The following is a 21,620-nucleotide window of genomic DNA, read 5'->3' on the forward strand; positions in this document are numbered from 1 at the left end:
TTTATAGGAGCCTCGGGAGTGTGTTTCGCAAAGATATAATGTTTTTAAAAACTATTTTAACATATCAAATCTTTCGAAACCACACACAATCTTGCCAACATAAGGCATGTGATTTTCTCGAATCTGACATCCGATGACGCAGTGTCTGGGTGCTATGTAAGTCACGACACTGGTTTTGGTAAATGGGTTTCACAAAGGAACCTATCACCCAACAACTTGGTCTTGCCCCAGATCAAGGGTTTTCCCAAAATATATCGGGTGGAAAGAGGAATAGGTATTCCTCTCGAATACATTGAGTCTATGGCAAGGAAAAGAAACAAAAGATAATAATGCGAAAAGGAAGTGCCTGGGCGCGAAGCGCGACGGCAAACAGGAACTGCGAAAGCAAGGGACAAGGATCGCGAAACCGCGTCCTTGAATTAAAAGACAGTAAATAGTAACTATGAAAGCAATAAGCCTGGGCGCAAAGCGCGACGGCAACAGAAACAGAAAGTGCGTAAGCAAAGGACAAGGACCGCGAAACCGCGTCCTTGAATTAAAAGACAATAAGCAGTAAATACGAAAGTAAAAAGCCTGGGCGCAAAGCGCGACGGCAAACTGAAATGCGAAAGCAAAGGACAAGGATCGCGAAACCGCGTCCTTGATTTAAAAGTGTACTTATATACATATAAGTATATAAATATATCATTAAGTCCTTTCGATTATCAATTATTTAAGTTTGATTCAATTATTTAAGTCCTTGTGCAACTTCTCCTACCTTGGAGTATTGCGAGAATGAAACCGTCTACGAACGTAAGTGATCGTCGGTTTAGTTCGCGGGGCGCGAACGGGCTCCGTTGCGTAACACTGCAAAAGTACGTAGTTTAGCATGTATAAAATGAATATAGGTAGGGAGAAAGCTCGGTTTCTCCGCAACTCAATGCAGGGGTCATCGGCCCCTACCGTTACGAAAGAGAACGGGGTAGGGTCCAATGACCCATGCCACTAAAAGGAGATGGGTGCAGGGGCCATCGGCCCCTGCCGGATATCTAAAGGAGGGCAGGGGCCATCGGCCCCTGCCGTGATAATAGTAAGAGGGGCAGGGGCCTTTGGCCCCGGCTAAGTCTTCAAAAGGAGGGGCAAGGACCTTCGAGGCCCTTGCTGGGTTTATAAAAGGAGGGGCAGGAGCCTTCGGCTCCTCCCAGCCTTCTTAAAAGAAAGGGGCAGGGGCCGAAGGCCCCTACCAAGGGAATGCATAGGGGGAGAGTGTAGGGGCCAAAGGCCCCTGCCGAGCCCTTGCTCGCCAGAAAAAGAGGCAAGGGCCTCTGGCCCTTGTCGGTTAAAAGAGGGGCAGGGGCCAAAATGGCCCGTGCTGGGTTTTCTTTTCCCAAAAGAAGGGAGGCAGGAGCCAAAGTGGCTCCTGCTTCTCTTTTTAAGGAGAAGAGTAGGGGCCATCGGCCCCTACCAAAAGAGAAGGGCAGGGGCCAAAGGCCCCTGCCAGAAGAGAAGGGAGAGAGCGCAGGGGCCAAAGGCCCCCTGCGGCTATCTAAGAGTCGGCAGGGGCCAATGGCCCCTGTCGTTCGTGTAGAAAAAGGGGGGGGGGGCAGGGGACATTGGCCCCTGCGGGACTGGAAAAAAAGGGGGCAGGGGCCGATGGCCCCTGCCGCAAGGTGAACAGAAGGAGGGGGGGGGGCAGTAGCAGGCCCCTGCCTGCCGTAACAGGAGAGGAGACAGTGAGGGAGGGGGCTCACCTGCGGCTGCCGGAGAGAAGGGAGGACGTCGGGGAAGTGGTTGCCAAGGAGGGAGCTCGCCGGAGAGGGTGGCGCTGTGAAGGGGGGGGGGGGGGGTCGGCCTGCGTCGGCAAAGGGAGAGGGAGATGGAGTCGGGGGAAGAGAGAGCAGAGGGGAGAGAGACGAGAGATGAGAGAGAGAGTCGGGGGAGGCTCGTAGGCCCTCCCCTCTCCCCTCTCGTCTTTTAATAGGGAGGGGGCGCACACAGGGCCCGCCCCCTGTGTCGCCGGAGAGGCCCCCCTGCCGTGGGCTGCCAGTCCCCTCGAAAAAGGGTTTTCGAGGGGCTGGCACGGATTGGATCCGAACCCGACCCGGGTCCGAAATTTTTTTTTTTTTTTTTAAACTGGTTTTTACATCCAACCCTCCTTAAAATAATTTCGTCCTCGAAATTAAAATTGAACTTAACGATCAAGGTACAAGTCAGGGTATTTCTCCCTAATAGCAGAGTCAGGCTCCCAAGTACATTCCTCTATTCCATGGTGCTTCCAACGGACCTTTACAAGAGATATTGTCTTAGATCGAAGCACTTGATCTCGACGATCAACGATCTCGACTGGTCTTTCCTCAAAAGACAAATCCTTCTGAATGTCTACATCATCATAATGGATGATGTGCGATGGGTCATGAACGTATTTCCGAAGCATGGATACGTGAAAAACGTTATAGATCTGAGCGTACTGAGGAGCTAAAGCCACACGATAAGCTGCTTCACCAATCCGTTCCAGGATCTCGAACGGTCCGACAAATCTAGGGCTTAGCTTTCCCTTTTTCCCAAAACGAAAAACGCTCTTTGTGGGAGATACCTTAACAAAAACCATATCTCCTATCGAGAAGGTGAGCTCTCGACGACGACGATCCGCGTAACTTTTCTGCCGACTCTGTGTAGTACGGAGTCGCTCTCGTATCATTTGCACCTGCTGAGTGTAGTGTTGTAGCACTACAGGAGATTCCAACCTTCGATCGCCAACCTCATCCCAGTAGAGAGGTGAACGACAGGGCTTCCCATACAAGGCCTCGTAGGGGGTCATCCCGATGCTAGCATGATAACTGTTATTGTATGCGAATTCGGCCAGACTGGTATGAGAATCTCATTCTCCCTTCCAGTCCATCATGCACGCACGCAGCATGTCCTCCAAAGTCTTAATTGTGCGTTCAGACTGTCCGTCAGTCTGAGGGTGAAAAGCAGTACTGAACTTTAAATTCGTACCCAACGCGATTTGAAGTTGTCCCCAAAACCTCGAGGTAAGCCTCGGATCACGATCGGAGATGATCGATACCGGAACACCGTGCAACCTCACAATCTCACGAATGTAGAGATCCACCAAACTGTCTAAGGACTGACTAATACGGATAGGAAGGAAATGAGCCGATTTGGTGAGTCGATCAACGATCACCCAAATCGCATCGTTCTTTCTTCGTGTCCTTGGCAAACCGACGATAAAGTCCATAGTGATGTCTTCCCACTTCCATTGTGGGATCTCCATTTGCTGCATCACTCCGCCAGGTCGTTGATGCTCGATCTTAATCTGCTGGCAAGTCAAACACTTAGAGATGTATTCGGCCACGTCTCGCTTCATTCCGCTCCACCAATATCATTGTTGCAAGTCTTTGAACATCTTCGTGCCTCCCGGGTGAATCGTATATTTGGATTTATGGGCCTCTACGAGAATTTCGTCTCTCAAAACGGGATCATTTGGGACCCAAGGACGATTTTTGATGTAACCCAACCGTTATAGGAAAATTGGTTGTCACCCCTCCACAAGTGCGGACATTGGTTACTACTCCTTCATACATATCTTTAATTATACTAACGTACTTGAGAGAAACACCTTTCTTCATAGATTTGTTCTAATAGTATTCTTCTAAATTATTGCTTGAATATTATATGTATTTTTTATGCTTATTTGGTTCGTTAAGGAGATTCATACACATTATTCCTTGAATTCTAACACCCCTACTTTTGTATTTTTCGCAGCCTCAGATGTCTAGTGAGGCGACTTGCTCATGAGAGAAGCTACGAAGGGACTACACGACTGCTTGACAGACTCTCTTGGATAACGTGACTCTTTTCTTTTCATTTAATTATTATGCACTCTAATAATCTTGCATTTGTTGCTGGACTCTATTATTTCTCAATTAATAAAGTTGGTTTGTTATAGTTTTGACGATGGGTGTAAGATCCATTGTGGTTTGTCGAGTTTCCTAGTTGTGTTGGAATTGTAAAGGCCCCGGGTCTCTAGGAACATTTCTGCAATGGTTTAAAAAAAAAATCCACAATTTTTCTCGGGTATGAGTTGGAGTCGTTAAACAGAGGTTACAACTTAAGGTACAACAGTTCCTCCATCCCAACTTAGTTGCATGTTGCTGCTATTGGCATAACATCGGGTACACCATGGGTTGCCTAACACAGTCCTCTCGTATTAGGGTTGGCTCCTCTCAGTTCTCCCTTTTAACATCAATAGTAGATAGGAAAGGAACTATCTCATGATGTTCAAAACCTAACTCACATACCACTTGAATCAGCAAACAACCGAACCCTTGGGACCTACTTCAACCCCAGGATGTCATGAGTCAACATCGAGGTGCCGAACGACTCCATCAATAAGAGCTCTTGGGAGTCATCAGCCTGTTATCCCTGGCATACTTTTGATCCATGAAAAAGGAGCTCAACCCATGGGAATTGTCCATGATATTTAAAAAAAAGCAGAGGTATTTAAGGAACTTTGAGTTAATCAAACAAAATAAAATTAAAGAAATCAAAAGATGGCCAGAACCAGTACAGTAGCTAGTTCTAGTTTTGGATAGTTGTTTCTCAACCACTCTCTTGCCATATTCATACCTATTCACTGTTGTTCCTATATGATTCCAGATAATGTAATGACAAACGATTACAAAGAATTTCAGTCTTTTTATATCTTTTTTTATTTAAAAAGAATCATTCAGGTATGTCCAGATTAGGCAATTTAAAAGCATTAAGAAAGCATACAATATCCATGTGATAGAAAAGAAATAAGAAAGCATACAATATCTACGTGATAGAAAGCAAAAACAGTGAAACATTTTCCATATCAATATCAGCAGTACCTTATATGTAATCGCAGGCTGTAATCCCCCTTGGGAAGCTTCACAGATTTTGGATAAACATCTCCTGTTCCATATATGCGCTGAAAGTAGGAAAGGAGTCATCCCTCTTGCAAAATCTCAGAGGAAAGAAGGAATAAAACATAAAAGTTATGAACAGTTGTATCCATTTAAGTACAAAAAAAGATATTTCCTATTTTGGAAACATTTAACAGCTTTTTGCATGGAAAATGTGTATAATATACCAGTTTTTCATGATTTACATAGAAACTATAAGCATGACTAAGAATGGAAGCACATTGATTACACTTAAGCATCACAAAGATCATATGAAAGGTTTCCAGACTAAACAGTTTAATAGAATTAGCTACTAAATGTTGCAAGTCCATGTACAGCTTACCAGGCCTCCTGACATCTTCAACTGCTGCAAAGTTGCATGCAGAAGCTGAGAATATCCCCTTACCTATAGTCAGTATAAGGGTGTACATTCACATACATTCTTTTGTTATTATGTGTGATCCCTTTTCCTATGTATCCATTGTGTAACAGCTTCAAGTCATGATGTGCAACCAGCAGACTGCATTGTGGCTCTCTAGCAGAGTCCATATCTAGCATTCCGCAAGACATTACTCAAACAAGCATTTATATGCTTAGAATAATTCTCGGCAAATGTCACAATAATGTCACTATATAATATTAAATTATAGTGATGTTAAAATACTTAGTTTTAGAAGAAAGCTCAATATTCATGAAAATATCATGATAAAACCATGACATTTTGTACTTCTTTTTTATTTATTTTTTTGTTTTTGCAATTTAAATGACTTCCCAAAATGTCATTGCAAAATCGGGGTTTTAAAAAAAATGGATCCGGGTTGGATCTAGATCCATACCCAAGTCCCTAATCTCCCTCTGTCTCAGTTTGCAGGGAGGGGCGTCGCTCCCTCCCTGTTCTCTCTCTTTGTCTTCTCGAGTTGCAGGGGAGGGGCGTCGTCCCCCTCCCCGCTCCCTGTCTCTCTCGCTCTTTCTCTCAGGTCAGCGGCTAGGAGGGCACCGTCACCTAGGTTGTCCGGCCGGCAAGTTGGGTTGACGCCCCTGCCACCTCCTCTTTCCGGTCGGCGGGCAGGGGCACGGCCCTTGCCTCCTCTTCTTCTGGCAAGCCGGCAGGCAAGGGCTGCGCTCCTGCCCCCTCCCTCTTCTGTCGGGCCGGCGGGCAGGGTCTGCGCCCCTGCCCTCTTCCCCTTCTTCGGTCTAGCCAGCGGGCAGGGGCGTGCCCCCTGCCCTCTTTCTTCTGACTGGCCAGCGGGCAAGGGCGTGCCCCCTCCCTCTCTCTGTTAGTCCGTCGAGCAAGGGCGCAACCCCTACCCCTTCTTTTTCCACTGTCGGGTAGGGGCGCAACCCAGCCCTTTCTTTCAGATTTGGCCCCTCGCGCGGGTTGACAGTTCATTTTGATTAAAGTAACGCTTCTTGTCATTTACGCAATACATGCACCCCATCGATGCAACGGACTCTACGCGCGCACCAAAGCTCGAGTCACTAGTCACCTACGCCCGGAAACGTCAACATAGCCGACATTCTCCGAAGTAGTGAAAAGTTGCGCAAAGGACAATAGAAGAACTAAATTAAGCATATAACATTTAAACTGCAATAATTACATATATACATATATATACGTTTTTAACTCAAGGATGCAGTTTTGCGATCCTTGTATTTTCTTATATGTCATTTACTTTATCGTCACGCTTTAGTGCACAGGCTACTGCTTACGCATTTAATTCAAGGCTGCAGTTTTGCGATCCTTGTCGTCTTTCATTTATGTTATTTACTTTGTCGCTACGACATCACGTGCACAGGCTTCTGCTTACGCATTTATTTAGCTAAGGTACGGTTTTGTACCTCGTGCACTGCTTACACATTTATTTAGCTGGGGTATGGTTTCATACCTCGTGCACTGCTTATGTGTTTATTTAGTCGAGGTATGGTTTCGTACCTCGTGCATTGCTTATGCGCTTATTTGCTTTATACTTTGTCATCGCGCTGTAATGTGCATAGGCTTACATTGTAAAATATGTATTATCATTACATAAATACAACCTCGTCGGACACGCAAGTGCGTATTCTAACCTACCCATTTCCTTGCTATTTTTCAAAAGACACAGGTTTGCGCATGAGCGCTAAAGTTTTTAAGAATAGGAGATTCCTTGCGAGAATCCAACTTTCCAAAATACGTAGTTTTGCAAAGCAAAGTATGCACGCTTATTGGTTGCCAAATTGCAACTAAGCTTTTCGAAGTCAGCACATTGGGAGAAATGTTTTACATCTTCGGATTAATATTCTAATATGACCTGGATAACCCCGATTGAGGGCATGGACATGAGTTGGGGCGGAGTTCTGCTGAGAAACCCATACCTTGTTTATCGTAAACAGTATCCCAAGATATGCGCGACATGTTGATGCTGTGATAAATGGATGAGAGATCTATGGCAATCTCGTATCGTGCAAATTGCACAAAGATGTACAAGTGTTTTAAAAGACTAGATCTTCTCAAACTAAATATTATTGTTGCATCGTTTCTTTTAAGAAACAATGGAGTGGGTGTTTCCTTTGATAAACCAATACCCCTCTCATTGTAATCGTACTTTTAGACAGGCACAACATGTTAGTACTACGATGATTGGATGAGAAATTTGATTGGATGAGAAATTTGTGGTAACCTAAAAGCGTGTAAATGGCACATTGTTGAAATCACATAATGGTGATGATCGCCTTCACAGGCAAGATGCTCGAGCTAGTTTGAAAGAACAGATCATGTAGAATGGGTCTTCAGTTAAATAAAACCTGGCGCACCCATTTGCCCAGTTGTTTTCCGTCAAGGGAGAGGATGGGATTGTACAAAAACTCTGATGGGCAGGTTGTTAACAACCATCCCTCGCACAAATGACTCGGTGTCCCCAGTCATCGGAGTTAGGGAACGGGACTACCAACAATTATCCTAGGTGGTAGATCCCATAGACTTCTGCAGAAGTTGGATGCATCCCTTGCTACGAATGCCTTTGCGAAATTCTTTCTCGGTCACTGGCCGTCCCCTTAGAAGCGGATTCAACTAACTATTAGAGGTATAAAAAATACTTGGCATAATAAACCGCCGGATTAGTCTCAGTTGTTTCTACGTTTCGCACCTATGCGTAGCCGCATGACAACTAATATCGAAACAAAATTATCATCTTCACTTTACTTATTTTGACTTGCACACAGCGAAAGGAACAACGCAGGTATTAATGTGGGTTCTGAATTTTGCCCATTATGCTCATTTTGCTCACTCTTCAGAGACATCTGATAATATAGGAACGATACAGAAACAAGATCAGCACGCTCATTTCTGCTTATTTTAAACTGCTGATCATGTATGAATTAAATGCATACGCTAGATTTGTTCACATTATTTGTTGAATTGTGTACCATATATGAATTAAATGCATATGCTAGCTTTGTTCTATATTTTCACACTTGTGTACCTACCAGTTTTTCATAAAACTGACCCATCTTATGGATACAAATGATGATTAGGTCGGTACGACAAGCGATGGCATGATGACGTGATGGTACCAAGAGAAGGCTTTTTCCCTAATGTTTCGCTCTTGAGGATATTCTTGTAATTTTGCATAAGAGTTTTCTTGAAAATTCCTCTTTTGTATAAAATCTAAATTATTAAAACTGCATTTTTTAATCTATTTGGTTTCAATGGATGTACAAAGTTTCAAATCCGTTGTGTAAAGAAAAGTTTGCACTGTAATGCACCCAAGATCCGTTGATTTGCTATTTCAAACATCATTTTCCGCTGAACTGTTATTTTAAACTCTGAAAAATGATCGATTTCAAAGCTTTCAAATTTTTCATAGAAAGTTACAAGTCCTAGATTTTGGGGTGTTCCAGTCATGACAATTGTAAACCATACCAAACAACTTTGCCGATCCATTTTTCCTGGGCTCTAGATAGAATACCTTATAATAAAACCCCGAATATTACCTAATTAAGGATCTTAATTTTATTTCAACTATAGAAATTTATGTAGAAGACACCTAAGGTCATTATCCAACTGAATCTCATGCAAAGAAAGGATACAAACAGTTGTGTAAATGTAAAACCCATGAAATTAAAAAAACAAATTACTTTGGATTCAAGTTGGATCCGAACCGGACCCAACATGGATGTGGACCCAAACAACCCCCCCCCCCCGTTGGTTCTATTTAAACACGGGAGTGGAGGTTCTCCTTTTACGCACAGGAGACCTCCCCCCCACCTCCCCACCCCCCGCTCTCTCCCCGACTTTCCCCCTCTCGCTCTCCCCTCTGCCTGACCTGTAACGCCCCAAAATTTCGAACTTGTAAACCTTTTGAAAACGGTTTAAAGGCTAGAAAATCCTTTTTCTTTTCAGAGTTTATTTATCAAATCAGCGGCAGCATTTCTTTAAAAGCAAAGAGGGCAAGTCGACAATCTTGGGCACGTTAGCTAAAAGAGAAAAAAGACAAAGGCATAACTTGCAAATATCTAGATGAAATGTAAAAACCGAAAAATGTTGCTACTAAATTTTTGTTTATCTTACAAAATATTTCAAAAAAATAAAATAGGCAATTTGGGCCTAGATCCACATTTCGGATCTAGGACCCATAAAGGGGCAAGCAGTTATAAATAGTGTCAACAAAAAAAAAAGAAGGAAATAAAAATAATAAAATAAATTTTTATTATAAGGTTAATCTGGGGATCCCCAGTTGGATCCATTTGGATCCAACTGTGGATCCATATCATTGGGATTTGGCTTGCGGGTCTCGGGTCCGGACCCGAGCCGAGCCCTGTGTAACAGGGCTTATAAGAGTAAGGGGCAACCCGATAAGGGTTGCCCGATATATCTGAACAAAAAAAAAAGGAAGGGGGTTAGGGTTCTGAGAGAGAACCCTAACCGAAATCGCAGGAAGGAAAGGGCGGAGGCTGGAAACGCAGCCACTGGAGGGAAGGGGGCTCCGATTTTGATGGGCCTTCCTCTTCAAAAGGAGGTCCCAAACGAGTCTTTTCCCCCGTTTGGTTCATCTGTCTCTCTCTCTCTCTCTCTCTTTCGCTGTGTGTGCGCACGCCGGAGGAAGGAGCCTAGTACCGGCCATCCGCAGGCGTCAAGGGCCCCTCGAGCATCTCCTTTCACGGCAGTTGGAAGGAGTGTCACCAGTCTGCACCCCTCTGCGACGTTCGTCTCAGGCCACCGGAAACCACCATAAGAGGTACGGGTCCCCTCTCATGGAAATAAATGAGCAATCGAACCTCGGTTCGATTTTGTGCTCTTTTTCTTTGGATGGAAATAGAAAAAAGGGTTCGGTGGTTTATTAAACCCAGGGGAGTAGGGTCGATTGTACTGTTGAGTGGACTAAGTCTGTGCAGAACCTTGGTTCGGTGGGGTTACTGGTTATCGTAAAGAGGGCTTTTCTTTTGCATATATTGGATTTTTGAACCCCAATTCCTTTATCCTCTGCTCACCCCATTGGAGAGTGCTGGACAGTATGTTATGGATGAGCCGGCTTGTGATTGCTGAAATCTAAGGTCGCCAAAATCCTTGTTGGTTCGACTACATTCAGTTTTTTTTTATAGACCAGTTCAATTGGTATGAGTTTGTGATTCGTAGTTCTGTACTGCCAATTCTAAGAAGGGGCGTGTTATTTTATCATCCTGCGTAGTTGTATATATATATATATATACGGTAATGATCTAAGTTGGCTGACTGGTATGCATAATATAGATTACTTGATCTGTGTTTTGATCTTGCATATTCTATTGTTTTGAGAAGGCTGTAGTTTTATGCTTTGTTGTCAACGGCTGTCAGGGAAGAGATGGATAATAATGATTTGTGATTTTTATGCGTACAAACTGAAAACCGGATTTGGTATGAAATTTGCTCACTCTAAATTTTGCTCGCTCAGTCTGGAAGATTAGATTGATCTATATTTTTTTTATCTGCTAGATTTGGACCATGTAACATGGATATTTTCGTTCCACCAAGCTAGTTAAAATACTACATGTTATGTTAATCCCTGTAAGTAGGAGCATTGAACCCTTCTGTTTTACTTGGAAAAGGGCATGTGAGAGGTCCATTATGTGGAAGCAAGATTCACATGTCTAGTGCAGGGTTGGGATAAAATCAGACCCTATGGCTTTCTTTTAAATTGGGATAGTTGTGGCATGTAGTCAAATCAACTGTTGAATGTCCTACGGCTGATAAAGAGCCTGGTAGCCATAAGGGTGTAGGAAGCAGAGTATCATTGAATGCAGTTTTTCTCACTTGGGCGTGTCGTGTGTGTAGGCATACGATAGGGGTTGTCGGATGCCAGAGAAAATATATATATATATATATATATATATATATATATATATATAATAAAATAAATACAGAATTTCAAAAAAAGGCGGGTTTTCCCCTATGCTGTTTAGGTCTTGACAGCATACACAAGCCCACACCGGGCCTGTGCATATGCTGTCAGACCCAGCCGACCTTGTCGGCTGGGCTGGATGTGTTATAAAAATATATATATAATATATATTTAATTTCTGCCTCCCTCCTTCAGTGATATATTGTTCTGTTCGACAGGAGGAGTGTGAGTTTTAATAGATGCACATTTTGATGGAAATGAGCAAAGTTATGAGTATACATGTAAACTGTATAATCATGCTTCTACTAGACTATGGATGTCTCATTTAACATAAGTGTGAAAAATTGCGGGGTTTATTCACGTGCACATACTTGCTGGAGATACGTTTTGATGGATACCCATATGTGATGGAGGTAGTACTCGTAGTGAGAATGTAAAAATGACATGCTTATAATTGGGTTTATGGTTGCATGTTTTTGACACATTGGCCTAGTGTTATAAATAAAACACTACTTTTGCTTTTGTTGTGATGCATGGATGGCCTAATGGGTCATCACGGCCGGTAGAGCCGTGAACTTGGTTGTTTTTCCTATATGTTTAATAGCATCACTCAAACCACACCAGTTGGTAGGGCACACTACTACACTGTTCCCATTGTCCTCACGGGCTGGAGTCCCGAAAGGGTTCCCGCAAGGGAGGATGCGGGTTTTCACTTTACTTTTGCATATGGGGTTGTAAACTTAAAGAATCGACTTTAATAAAAATATACTGAAACAAGAACAGTGTAATATACATTGTGAGATATCTCATCTGGAGTATGAGAATCTTAGCTATCCGGTCTTGGGGAGACTGTGAGGATACAAAAACTCCGTGTGCGTTGTTGCCCCTGAACCCGATATTGAGGTTCTTCTCCTGGCCACGGTTTTAGGGAGAATCCGCCACTTTACCCGGGAGTGGTGTGTTAGTCACAGCTGTGAGGTTATGGTACCAAGGAAGTGGCACTTGTGGGCGTGGGGTGTCCCTTGTGTCCCCGACATTAGATGTGGAGGTCTAATGTTCCGAAGGTGATTCGGTCGAGAGCTAAGTGGGAACCCAGTAATAAAATATAAATCATGTGCTAAGCTACCCTAGGAACCTAAATTTACCTCGGGGATTTTACCCGTTTGGTGTATCCGCGGGCGATGGAATTAAAAAGAGGAACTTAATATTGTATGCATTTAATAGGGCATGCATATGGAAACATGAACTTAAATAAAAGAAAATAAGGTGTTCATACATTACACATATATCATGCATAATTTTGCTATGCATTAGATCAGGCATGGTCTGTTTCTTTTCCCTGATATATGTTGTTGATGGGTGATGGTTACTCTTTAATGTATGTAGAATACCCTGCTTACTCAAAGTGAATACCTGTTATTGATTAAAGTTTATGCATACTTAAATGATGTTGCATGAATGCTTAAGTTGGATTGAGTAGATGTAATAATTGCTTTTCCTCAAGGAGAATTGCATAAAATTGTACTTGTGTTCTTTATGCTCATTTATTTTTATTAGAGAGATCTGTACGCAGAATCCTTTGGATTTTTGACCCCTCCTTTTTATGGTTTTTCACAGGAGCGGGAACTCATTGAAGCGACTGGTGTCTGGGCAAGTCACGGGTGTTACGCACTTGCTGGATACATCTTAGAGGGACATCATGGCTTTACTTTTGTTTTCCTTTTTGGTTCTATTAATTGATGTTGCACTTTCAGTAATTCATTATGCAAGTGTCTCTAGACATGTTTATCAGTTTTTCAATAAATGAATAATGATTTGATGTTGGTTTGGAAGATAAGTGTAAGCTCTATCGTGGTGTGTGGTTATCCAACGGTGAGTGGAACTGTAAAGGCCCCAGGTCTCTGGGAATATTTTCAAAAAAAAAAAATCCGCATTTTCGAGTGGATGAGTTGGGGTCGTTACATGAAAACATTCGTATTATAGATAGTTTTTAAGTTGTACAAAATTTGGATTTCCTTAAGCCGTAACAAAAACCCCAAAACGATCAGAACAAGAGCTGCGAGTGGTAACAGTGGATCCTGAAGACATCTCGCAATCGCGCCATCGCCTGCTAAACACCTAATCATCACCTGTACCCATAAAATGGGTTAGTTTCGTGAAAAAACTAGTAGGTGCACAAGTAGACAGAAATGTCTGAAAGAAGCATAAATAATTAACTATGTGTGATGAGTAACTAAGCAGTTACTGAACTAACATGAGAAGTTTATTAGCATAAGTAAAAGTCTAACTAGCACATGTTGCATTATGTAACAAAGCATTTAATAATGAATTCAGATCACTGAGCATAAAACACAATTCTACGATTCATCAAGTGGAGTGCACAAGTTACTTTATGTTCCATCATTAACTGGTCTGCGGGTACGCGCAGATGCGACTCGTAGAAACAACTGAGACTAGTTCGGGCGTCTTATTATTCTATGTATTTTGAATAACTCGAATAACTAGTTGAGTTCGTCCCTAAGGGGACGGCCGTTAGCCGAGAGAGGATTCCCCAAAGGCGTTCGTGGCTACGGATGCATCCTACTGCTGCAGAAGTCCAAAAGATCTACCACCTAGGATAATATCTGGTAGTCTCATCCCCTAACTCCGATGACTGGGGACACCGAGTCTTTGCTCGTAGAATGGTTGTTAACAACCTGTCCATCGAAGTGTGTGTACCAATCCGTCCTCTCCCTTGACAGACAACAAGAAAACGAATGAGTGTGTCAGGGGTTACTTAACCAACGACCCATTCTGCATGCTCTAGCCTTTTGACCCAATCGAGCATCTTACCTGTGAAGGCGATAATCAATCAATGTGTAATGTGGTTTACCAATGTGCTTATAGCACTGGTCGAGGTCGAATGACTGTCTCAACATCTGTCGTATTACTCGCATGCCATGCATGTCTATGAGCACGTTACGAGGAAGGGTTCTAGGTCCTCAATAGGAGCCTCAATAACATAATTTGTAAAGACATAATGTCATCATTCTAAACTTTTGAAATGACCAATATCATATGCCAACTTATGGCATGTGATTTTCTCGAATCTCACATTCGTTATCGTAGTGTCAACATGCAACACCAATTTTGACACTGATAACGATAAACGGTAAATGCGGATTCTGCATGAGAAAATTACGCTCACAAGCTTGCTCGAGTCCCAGTTTTTGGAAAAACTCGAGTTGCGCCAAAAATACTAAACAGAGTAGAAAAAACTACTTCTGAATGCTTGATTCAGGATGACCCACTGCAATGCTTCAAAACCAACATTATTTGCAAAACCGTATGTTTGATACAAAAGGACTCCTTTCATCCATCGAGGTTGCAAATTTTAAAGACAGAAAGCAGCAAATGCGAAAGCAAAAGCCTGGGCACAAAGCGCGACGGCAAGCATAGAACAAGTAATACGAAAGCAAAGGACAAGGATCGCGAAACCGCGTCCTTGAGCTAAAGACAGAAAGCAGGAAATACGAAAGTAAAAGCCAAGGCGCAAAGCGCGACGGAAAATTAAAGACAGAAAGTAGGAAATACGGAAGTAAAAGCCTGGGCGCAAAGCGCGGCAGTAAATTAAAGACAGAAAGTAGGAAATGCGAAAACAAAAGCATGGGCGCAAAGCGCGACGGCAAATTAAAGACAAAAAGCAGGAAAATGCGTAAATAAAGGACAAGGATCGCGAAACCACGTCCTTGAGCTAAAAGCATACTTATACGTATATAAATATATATTTTTGTTCTTTCGGCCTTTAATTATTTAAGCTAGCTTCAGTTATTTAAGTCCTTGTGCAATTTCCCCTACCTCGAAGTATTGCGAGAAAGAGGTCGTCTACGAGCGTAGGTAATCGCCGGTTCGATTCGCGGGGCGCAATATACATTGCCAAAAAATCATACTTTTCATGAGCGGACTAAACACATTGAGATGGACTGTCACTATGTTCGGAAAGCATATCTGAAAGGAGTTATAGATCTTCCATATGTAACTTCATAATATCAATTGGCAGATTTCTTCACCAATGCTTTGTGCTGCGCGGTTCAATTTCCTCCTTGGCAAACTTTCGGTCATCTTGCCCTAAGTTTGAGGGTGGGTGTTAAATTGTAATTCATAAGATAATGTATTTTCTATATATATTTTATATATATAAAAGAAAATGCATATATATATATATATGTACATGTATCCATCTACTTATATATATATATAATATATATATTTATTTCATGTATTACTGTAAGGAGTTGTCTTCTTAAGCTTATAAACATTGTGCATTTATTGCACTTTTTTTTTTGTGTAAAGCTTATAAACACTGTGCATTTATTGCACTTCTTTTGTGGTGTAAAGCTTATAAACATTGTGCATTATTTTGTATCTTGAGTATTTGAAGTATCAGGTTATTGGAAAACTTGATTGTTTGCAAGGATTCTTCACAGTTTGCTCATGTACCTAATTATGCAAGTGTTGTTTATAAATGTTATTGCACACGCATATAGTTATTCACACGTGGGTTATGACAGCAACATGCTGTCAACATGTTGTTGAACATACAAGTGTTGTTTATACATGTAACAACACACACATATGGCTGTTTACACTTGTACTTGATCATACAAGTGTTTTTTATACATGTAACAGCACATGCATATGGATGTTTACACCTGTATAAAATACAAGTGTTGTTTATACATGTAACAGCACATGCATATGGTTGTTTACACTTGTACCTGATCATACAAGTATTGTTTATACATGTAACAGCACACGCATATGGTTGTTTACACTTGTACCTGATCATATAAGTGTTGTTTATACATGTAATTGCACACGCGTATGGCTGTTCGCACGTGTCATGACAGCAAACATGTTAGCATGTTGTTGTCCACGCGTATGCAATGACAGCAACATGCTGCTTCATTACCTATTGTGGTTTGCACATGCAGCAGTTATACATGCGCTGATCACACACTGTTGTGCATTACATGTGGTTCATGCATATGGTTATTTTTATATACATAATAGTGTTTATAAGTGCAACCGATCAAACATAGTGTTGTTTATACCATGGTTGCCAGTTGAGGAAGCGGGAGCGGGAAGCGATACGGGAAGCGAGAGCGGGAAGCAAGGCACTTTCAAAATTTTAGGAAGCGGGGAAGCGTGGGACCACTAAGGACCGATTCGGGAAGTGTCTCGGAAGCGACCTAGGAAGCGTCTCGGAAGTGACCTAGGAAGCGTCTCGGAAGTGACCTAGGAAGCGTCTCGGAAGCGAGGGGGAAGCGAAAAAAATAAAAATAAAAAATAAAAAATACAAAAACTTTGAAAAAAACAGGAGAAGCGAGGGGGAAGCGTGGGGGAAGCGTGATGGGAAGCGCGCTTCCCATTAAAGGGAAGCGCGTCCCCCATTAAAGGGAAACGCGTCCCCTATTAAAGGGAAACGCGCTTCCCAAAAAAGGGGATGCTTCCCCCCACGCTTCGGAAGCGCGACGTTTCGCGCTTCCGAAGCACGCTTCGGGGAAGCGCGCTTCCGGTAACCCTGGTTTATACCTATTACTGTCATGTATATCGTTGCAGTCGTCTTTCTGGTATGATTGTGCATTGAGGATGCAATCACTGAATTTGAAAATATGATTTATATTGAAATTGTGGAATCTGATCGGTATTGTATATTCATCTAAATTTGAGATAAATAGATACTGAAATTGGTCGATTTTAAAAGATGGTTTTTTTGCTAATGTGGTAGATTTAGTAAGATTGCATTCATTCATTTGCCAAAAATATGCATTGATGAGTGTGCATTACGAACATAAATTTTTATGTCTGTGTATGATTTATATTCACTGAAATTTTGCAATGACATGAATTAATTATGAGATTGATTGATGGTTGTGTATGAATCAGTGTTGGGTCTATGTAGGCCGGGAGCATGTGTTACTGAAACTGTTTATGCATTGCAAAATGATTTTTGAAAATATTGGTTTTTCCAAAATTAATTACATTGTAGAATTGATAGGGCAAGGGACTGGATTTTTTGTTGCATGCTGATTTGGATAATTGTTCTTGTGTAAAAAACTTCTAATTTATTAAGATGGTAAAAGAGACTAAACCGTGTAATAATGTTCTTCCTTGATATCCCTTTGATAGTGTGGGAGTCTTGGATGACAATCGTGGGAGACCGTGAAGATAATAAAACTCTGTGTGCAATTGTTGTTCCCAAGAACCCGATGTGAGGTTCATATTCCCGACCACTATTTTAGGGAGCTTTCAGCCACTTTCCCAGGAGCTATTGTTGTTGACTCAGTCGTAGTTATTGGTATACAAAGAAAGTGGCATTAATGGTTGTGGATTTTCATTGATGTCCTGACATTAGATGAGGATTCCTAATGTTTTGATGGATTGTGAAGATTCCTGATATCGGTCGGGGAACAAGTGTGAAATCCAATAACTAAAATACAAATTTTGTATTAAGCTATAATTGTGAACTACCTTGAACCTCGAGAACTTTACCCGTTTTGAGTATCTGCGAGTTGTAAGAAAAAGTGAAAATTAAATTTGTGTGCATTTAATAGGGACATGCATGCAAAAGCAACTTTGATAAATAACTTACGTTATTCATGCATGTGCATTGATTCATGCATCATTTACTATTCAACATTAGTTTCATGCATTCCTAGATATATTGTTGAATGCTTGTTTGAACTACTTGAATGGTAAGTTAGTTCTGATAAATTATTGCATGTGATTTCCTCTTAAATTGTGCATGATTTAATTTATGTTATTTTCTTTATTGTTGGATTTTTAGAGGAATTTGTATGAGGACTTCGGTTTTTACCTGTTTTCTAAAAAAATGTTTTATAGGCATCGAGGCTCAGTGAGGAGAGGGATTGGCTGGATGGAGGACTCGACGTTTTATGACTTGGTGGCCCGGGTTTTGATGTGCATGGGATAAATAGAGTTGTATTTTGGAATTTTGAACTTTCTTGACTTATTTGATTAAATAAAGGAGTTTCCCATTCAGACGAACTCCTTCGTGGATTCCTTAGACTAAACCTCATGCATAACTTAATGTTTGCTAAGGAATTGACCCGGGACTCAGCCTGGTCATGACAAATTTTACACACACAAAAACACATATTATGCACCATTATACAAGTATACAGTAGACAAATATATTATACGTAAATATAGACAGAGTTTGTCATATACAAAATTATCTTCAATAGACACATGCACACACAAACACAAACACACATATATACATACTTGTGACAGATGAGCCTTGTGTAAATTCCTGGCCGTTCACTGGGTTGACCTAGTGAATGGCTCTCCCGGTTGACTAAGCCGAGTGATGGAGTCAATAGTGAGTTTTTAAATACCGACTTAAAGAACACCATCTATCAAAGTCACACTTTTGCAGCTTCTTCCATTATAGTGATGGATGAGTATAAAATGTTGAATAGAGAGATAGAATTGAGATGAACAATGCCCTCTGGTCTTCAGTTTAGCTACTCAATAACAGTAAGCTAATCGATGGAACCACTTCATATTTCTCCATATTCTCAATTACCAGTTTTGAATGAAACGAGTAACATAATCTAGAAGTGTCATCTCCAATTAATGCAACTAACTTTTCTTTCTTTATAAATTTGCTACCTTAATTTTGATCACACAATAATTTAAGTATAGAAACTCGCATTTGGTTTAGTCACTGGCATATTCCTGTACTCGTAATGGACAGCATGGCCAACTCTTTAACCTAGTCCATAATATATGTGCACAAGTATAAGCATTAGAAGACATGAGCGTCAATGACAACAAGCATGCCATGCAACTGAAATGCTTGCTCTTAGGCATCAATAAACAAAAATAAACATGAACACCCATGTCACAACTTATGAATTTGAACAAAAATGTCAATGATTTGGACAAAGAAAACCAAGAACATCAGCATCAAACAGTAGGCTTTATGAACAGTCAAGAGACTCAAAAAATTGGACTTCTATTTCATAAGGTCAGCCACAAGCACTAAAATGTCATGCCAACCTCAAGCCAGCAAACATAAATGGCATCATGTCATAACTTCATGTAGTAGAAATATTACCTTATTTGAGTCTGAAATCATATAGAATTGAGATTCAAACTTGTTATCATAGATACGATTGTTGAGAAATGGCACTCTTGGCGTTATTTCAGCAGTATCTTCCAATTTAAACTTGTAACTGTGGCAGGCCATCGGGAACAAAAAATTAGCTAGAGTTAGACCAAGCAAAAGAGGGATGAAGCATAAAACAAGAGATCAAATATCCTGACAAAATGGATGACGGCATTGAAACTGAAAGGAAAATGGAAAAAGAAAAAGGAAACTGAGAAGCAGGAACTCACATAAGAGTAAGTGATAGGATCTGTTTTCCAGAAGGCAATAAGTCACGCTTTGCAGAAAGTGGGCAAACACTGCATTCAGTTGGACGGTAGGGAGTCCTCACCTGAGGAGGAAATTTTCATAAGATAAAGAAAAATTTTATGATAATTATATTGCAATTTTTCCTCAAACATAAACTGAAAATAAATTCCAGGAACTAAGGAACAGTTCGATCACAAAAGTAAATTGCCTTTTTCAAGAAAGCAGCTGGAGCAAGTTTTTCAGATGACAATAGAGCTCTAGCCTCAACCCTGATAGCTGCATCACTGCCATCAAGAACCACAGCTTCTTCACCAACTTTTATCCCGTGAAATTCCATCTTAACAAAATTTCATTTTCACCAAGATACAACACATGATGGTCAGTTGTTAAGAAATGAATGCACAATAGATTTCTATAAATGGACAAGTCAAAACGAGAAAAGAAATGCTAGAAAGAAAGTCCACTGCAGATTCTAAGCTTAAAGAAAATGTATAACCAGGATGGCTATCGACAATATTTCTAGCACAAACCCTACATCCATACATTGCAAACTTACACAGGATAACACCCACGGTTTTTGGAAACAGGAAGATAAGAATGATAATATTAAGTTATTATGGAAAATCTGTGAATATACAACCTGAAAGGTGCATCACTCTCTTTATCTTTGTTTGAGTATGAAAGTTGATACAAGAGATGGATTAGGTGTTTAATATCATCTCCAAATACATAGTAATTCTTCAACTATGAAAGTTTTTGGCATCATGATAAGAAACCATCAATAGAATAGGTTCACCAGAGACATAAACCCATTCCTTTATACCTGCACAAAGTTAGTATAGTACCATAGTTCATTCATTTGGTGCACAAGATACTTTCTTCTAAATGTATAATCACAATTAACTTCTCAATTATTTTCTTGTAAAGATTCACCTGAAATTTCCAACCTGTTCTTCCTTCAGAGTCAGAAGCTAAATCCCTTCTATGTTTCTGTTCACCCATATCTTCAAACATTACATCTAAACATGATGGTGAAGCAATAAGGAAAGTGAAAGAGAAGACTAGCTTAACACAAATCAACCCTTACATCTGGTAAGATGACACCTGTGAGTTTTTCTTTTTTATTTATTTATTTTTCTTTTACTGACCAGGATTATATCTGTTTGAGGGCTTCAATTTAAATATTGACACTGAAAACAATACTACATTGCTTTTCTTCACTCCATGTGGGGTTCGATTATTCATTACCTTTCCTGCTAGTTCTTGCTTCATATTAGATCATCAAACTCAACCCTTCTAACTACATTTTGGCTACAGCGCCCCCTTGAATGAAAGGATAATGAATATGATGCACCAAATCAAGTAGAAAGTATTGATAGATGACCCAAACTAGATCAACTAGAATAGTGATATAATACACATGATTTTACCCATCTTTTCGGGTAAGAGCTGTTAAGGAATGTAATGCCCATTTTATGAGATCATGTCACACCCTCTTCTACCTGTATATACGTTTATTCTTGCAGGGTGTTTTTGTAACATAGCTTTAAAGGTTATGGTCAACCATTTTTGTCTTTAGTGTAGCCAAAGGGGACGTCCCCATATATGTTGTATCTCTCATTCTTTGAAAGCTAATGAAGTTCTCTCTTTGCATTGCCTCTTTCATCTTCTCTTGGGTATATCTTCTCTCTTTGCCATAATGTGGTATTATAGCCATTTTGGGACACAAGAGAGGATTGAGAGTTATCTCAGGAGGGGCAAGGACTCCATTGTTCGAGTTCTGCTGCTATCTCAGGAATCGAGGATGACATCAGCACAGAAATTTGGATGATCAGGTTTGGGTAATCTGAGTTGGGATTTCAGTAGCCCTTGATTTTAGAAATCTTTTGAATCTATATTCTCCATCATCGGTGCTGCTTTGAAATTTTGGTG

General features: G+C 40.9%; 1 protein-coding gene across 1 annotated transcript in view; it reads right to left on the reverse strand.

Annotated features, from left to right (window-relative positions):
* Positions 1-21,620, reverse strand: part of TPP2 (tripeptidyl peptidase ii) — a 194,840-nt gene that overhangs the window by 91,548 nt on the left and 81,672 nt on the right. Inside the window, exons 20-23 of the mRNA XM_089995478.1 lie at positions 19,897-20,025; positions 19,670-19,770; positions 19,389-19,506; positions 4,854-4,933 (exon numbers count right to left, since the gene is read on the reverse strand). Of these exons, the coding sequence (XP_089851604.1) occupies positions 4,854-4,933; positions 19,389-19,506; positions 19,670-19,770; positions 19,897-20,025 (428 nt within the window). The remainder of the gene's footprint in view (positions 1-4,853; positions 4,934-19,388; positions 19,507-19,669; positions 19,771-19,896; positions 20,026-21,620) is intronic.

This window comes from Nuphar pumila, chromosome 2, assembly GCF_984573655.1.
Source record: "Nuphar pumila chromosome 2, dmNupPumi1.hap1.1, whole genome shotgun sequence".
Lineage (NCBI taxonomy): Eukaryota > Viridiplantae > Streptophyta > Magnoliopsida > Nymphaeales > Nymphaeaceae > Nuphar > Nuphar pumila.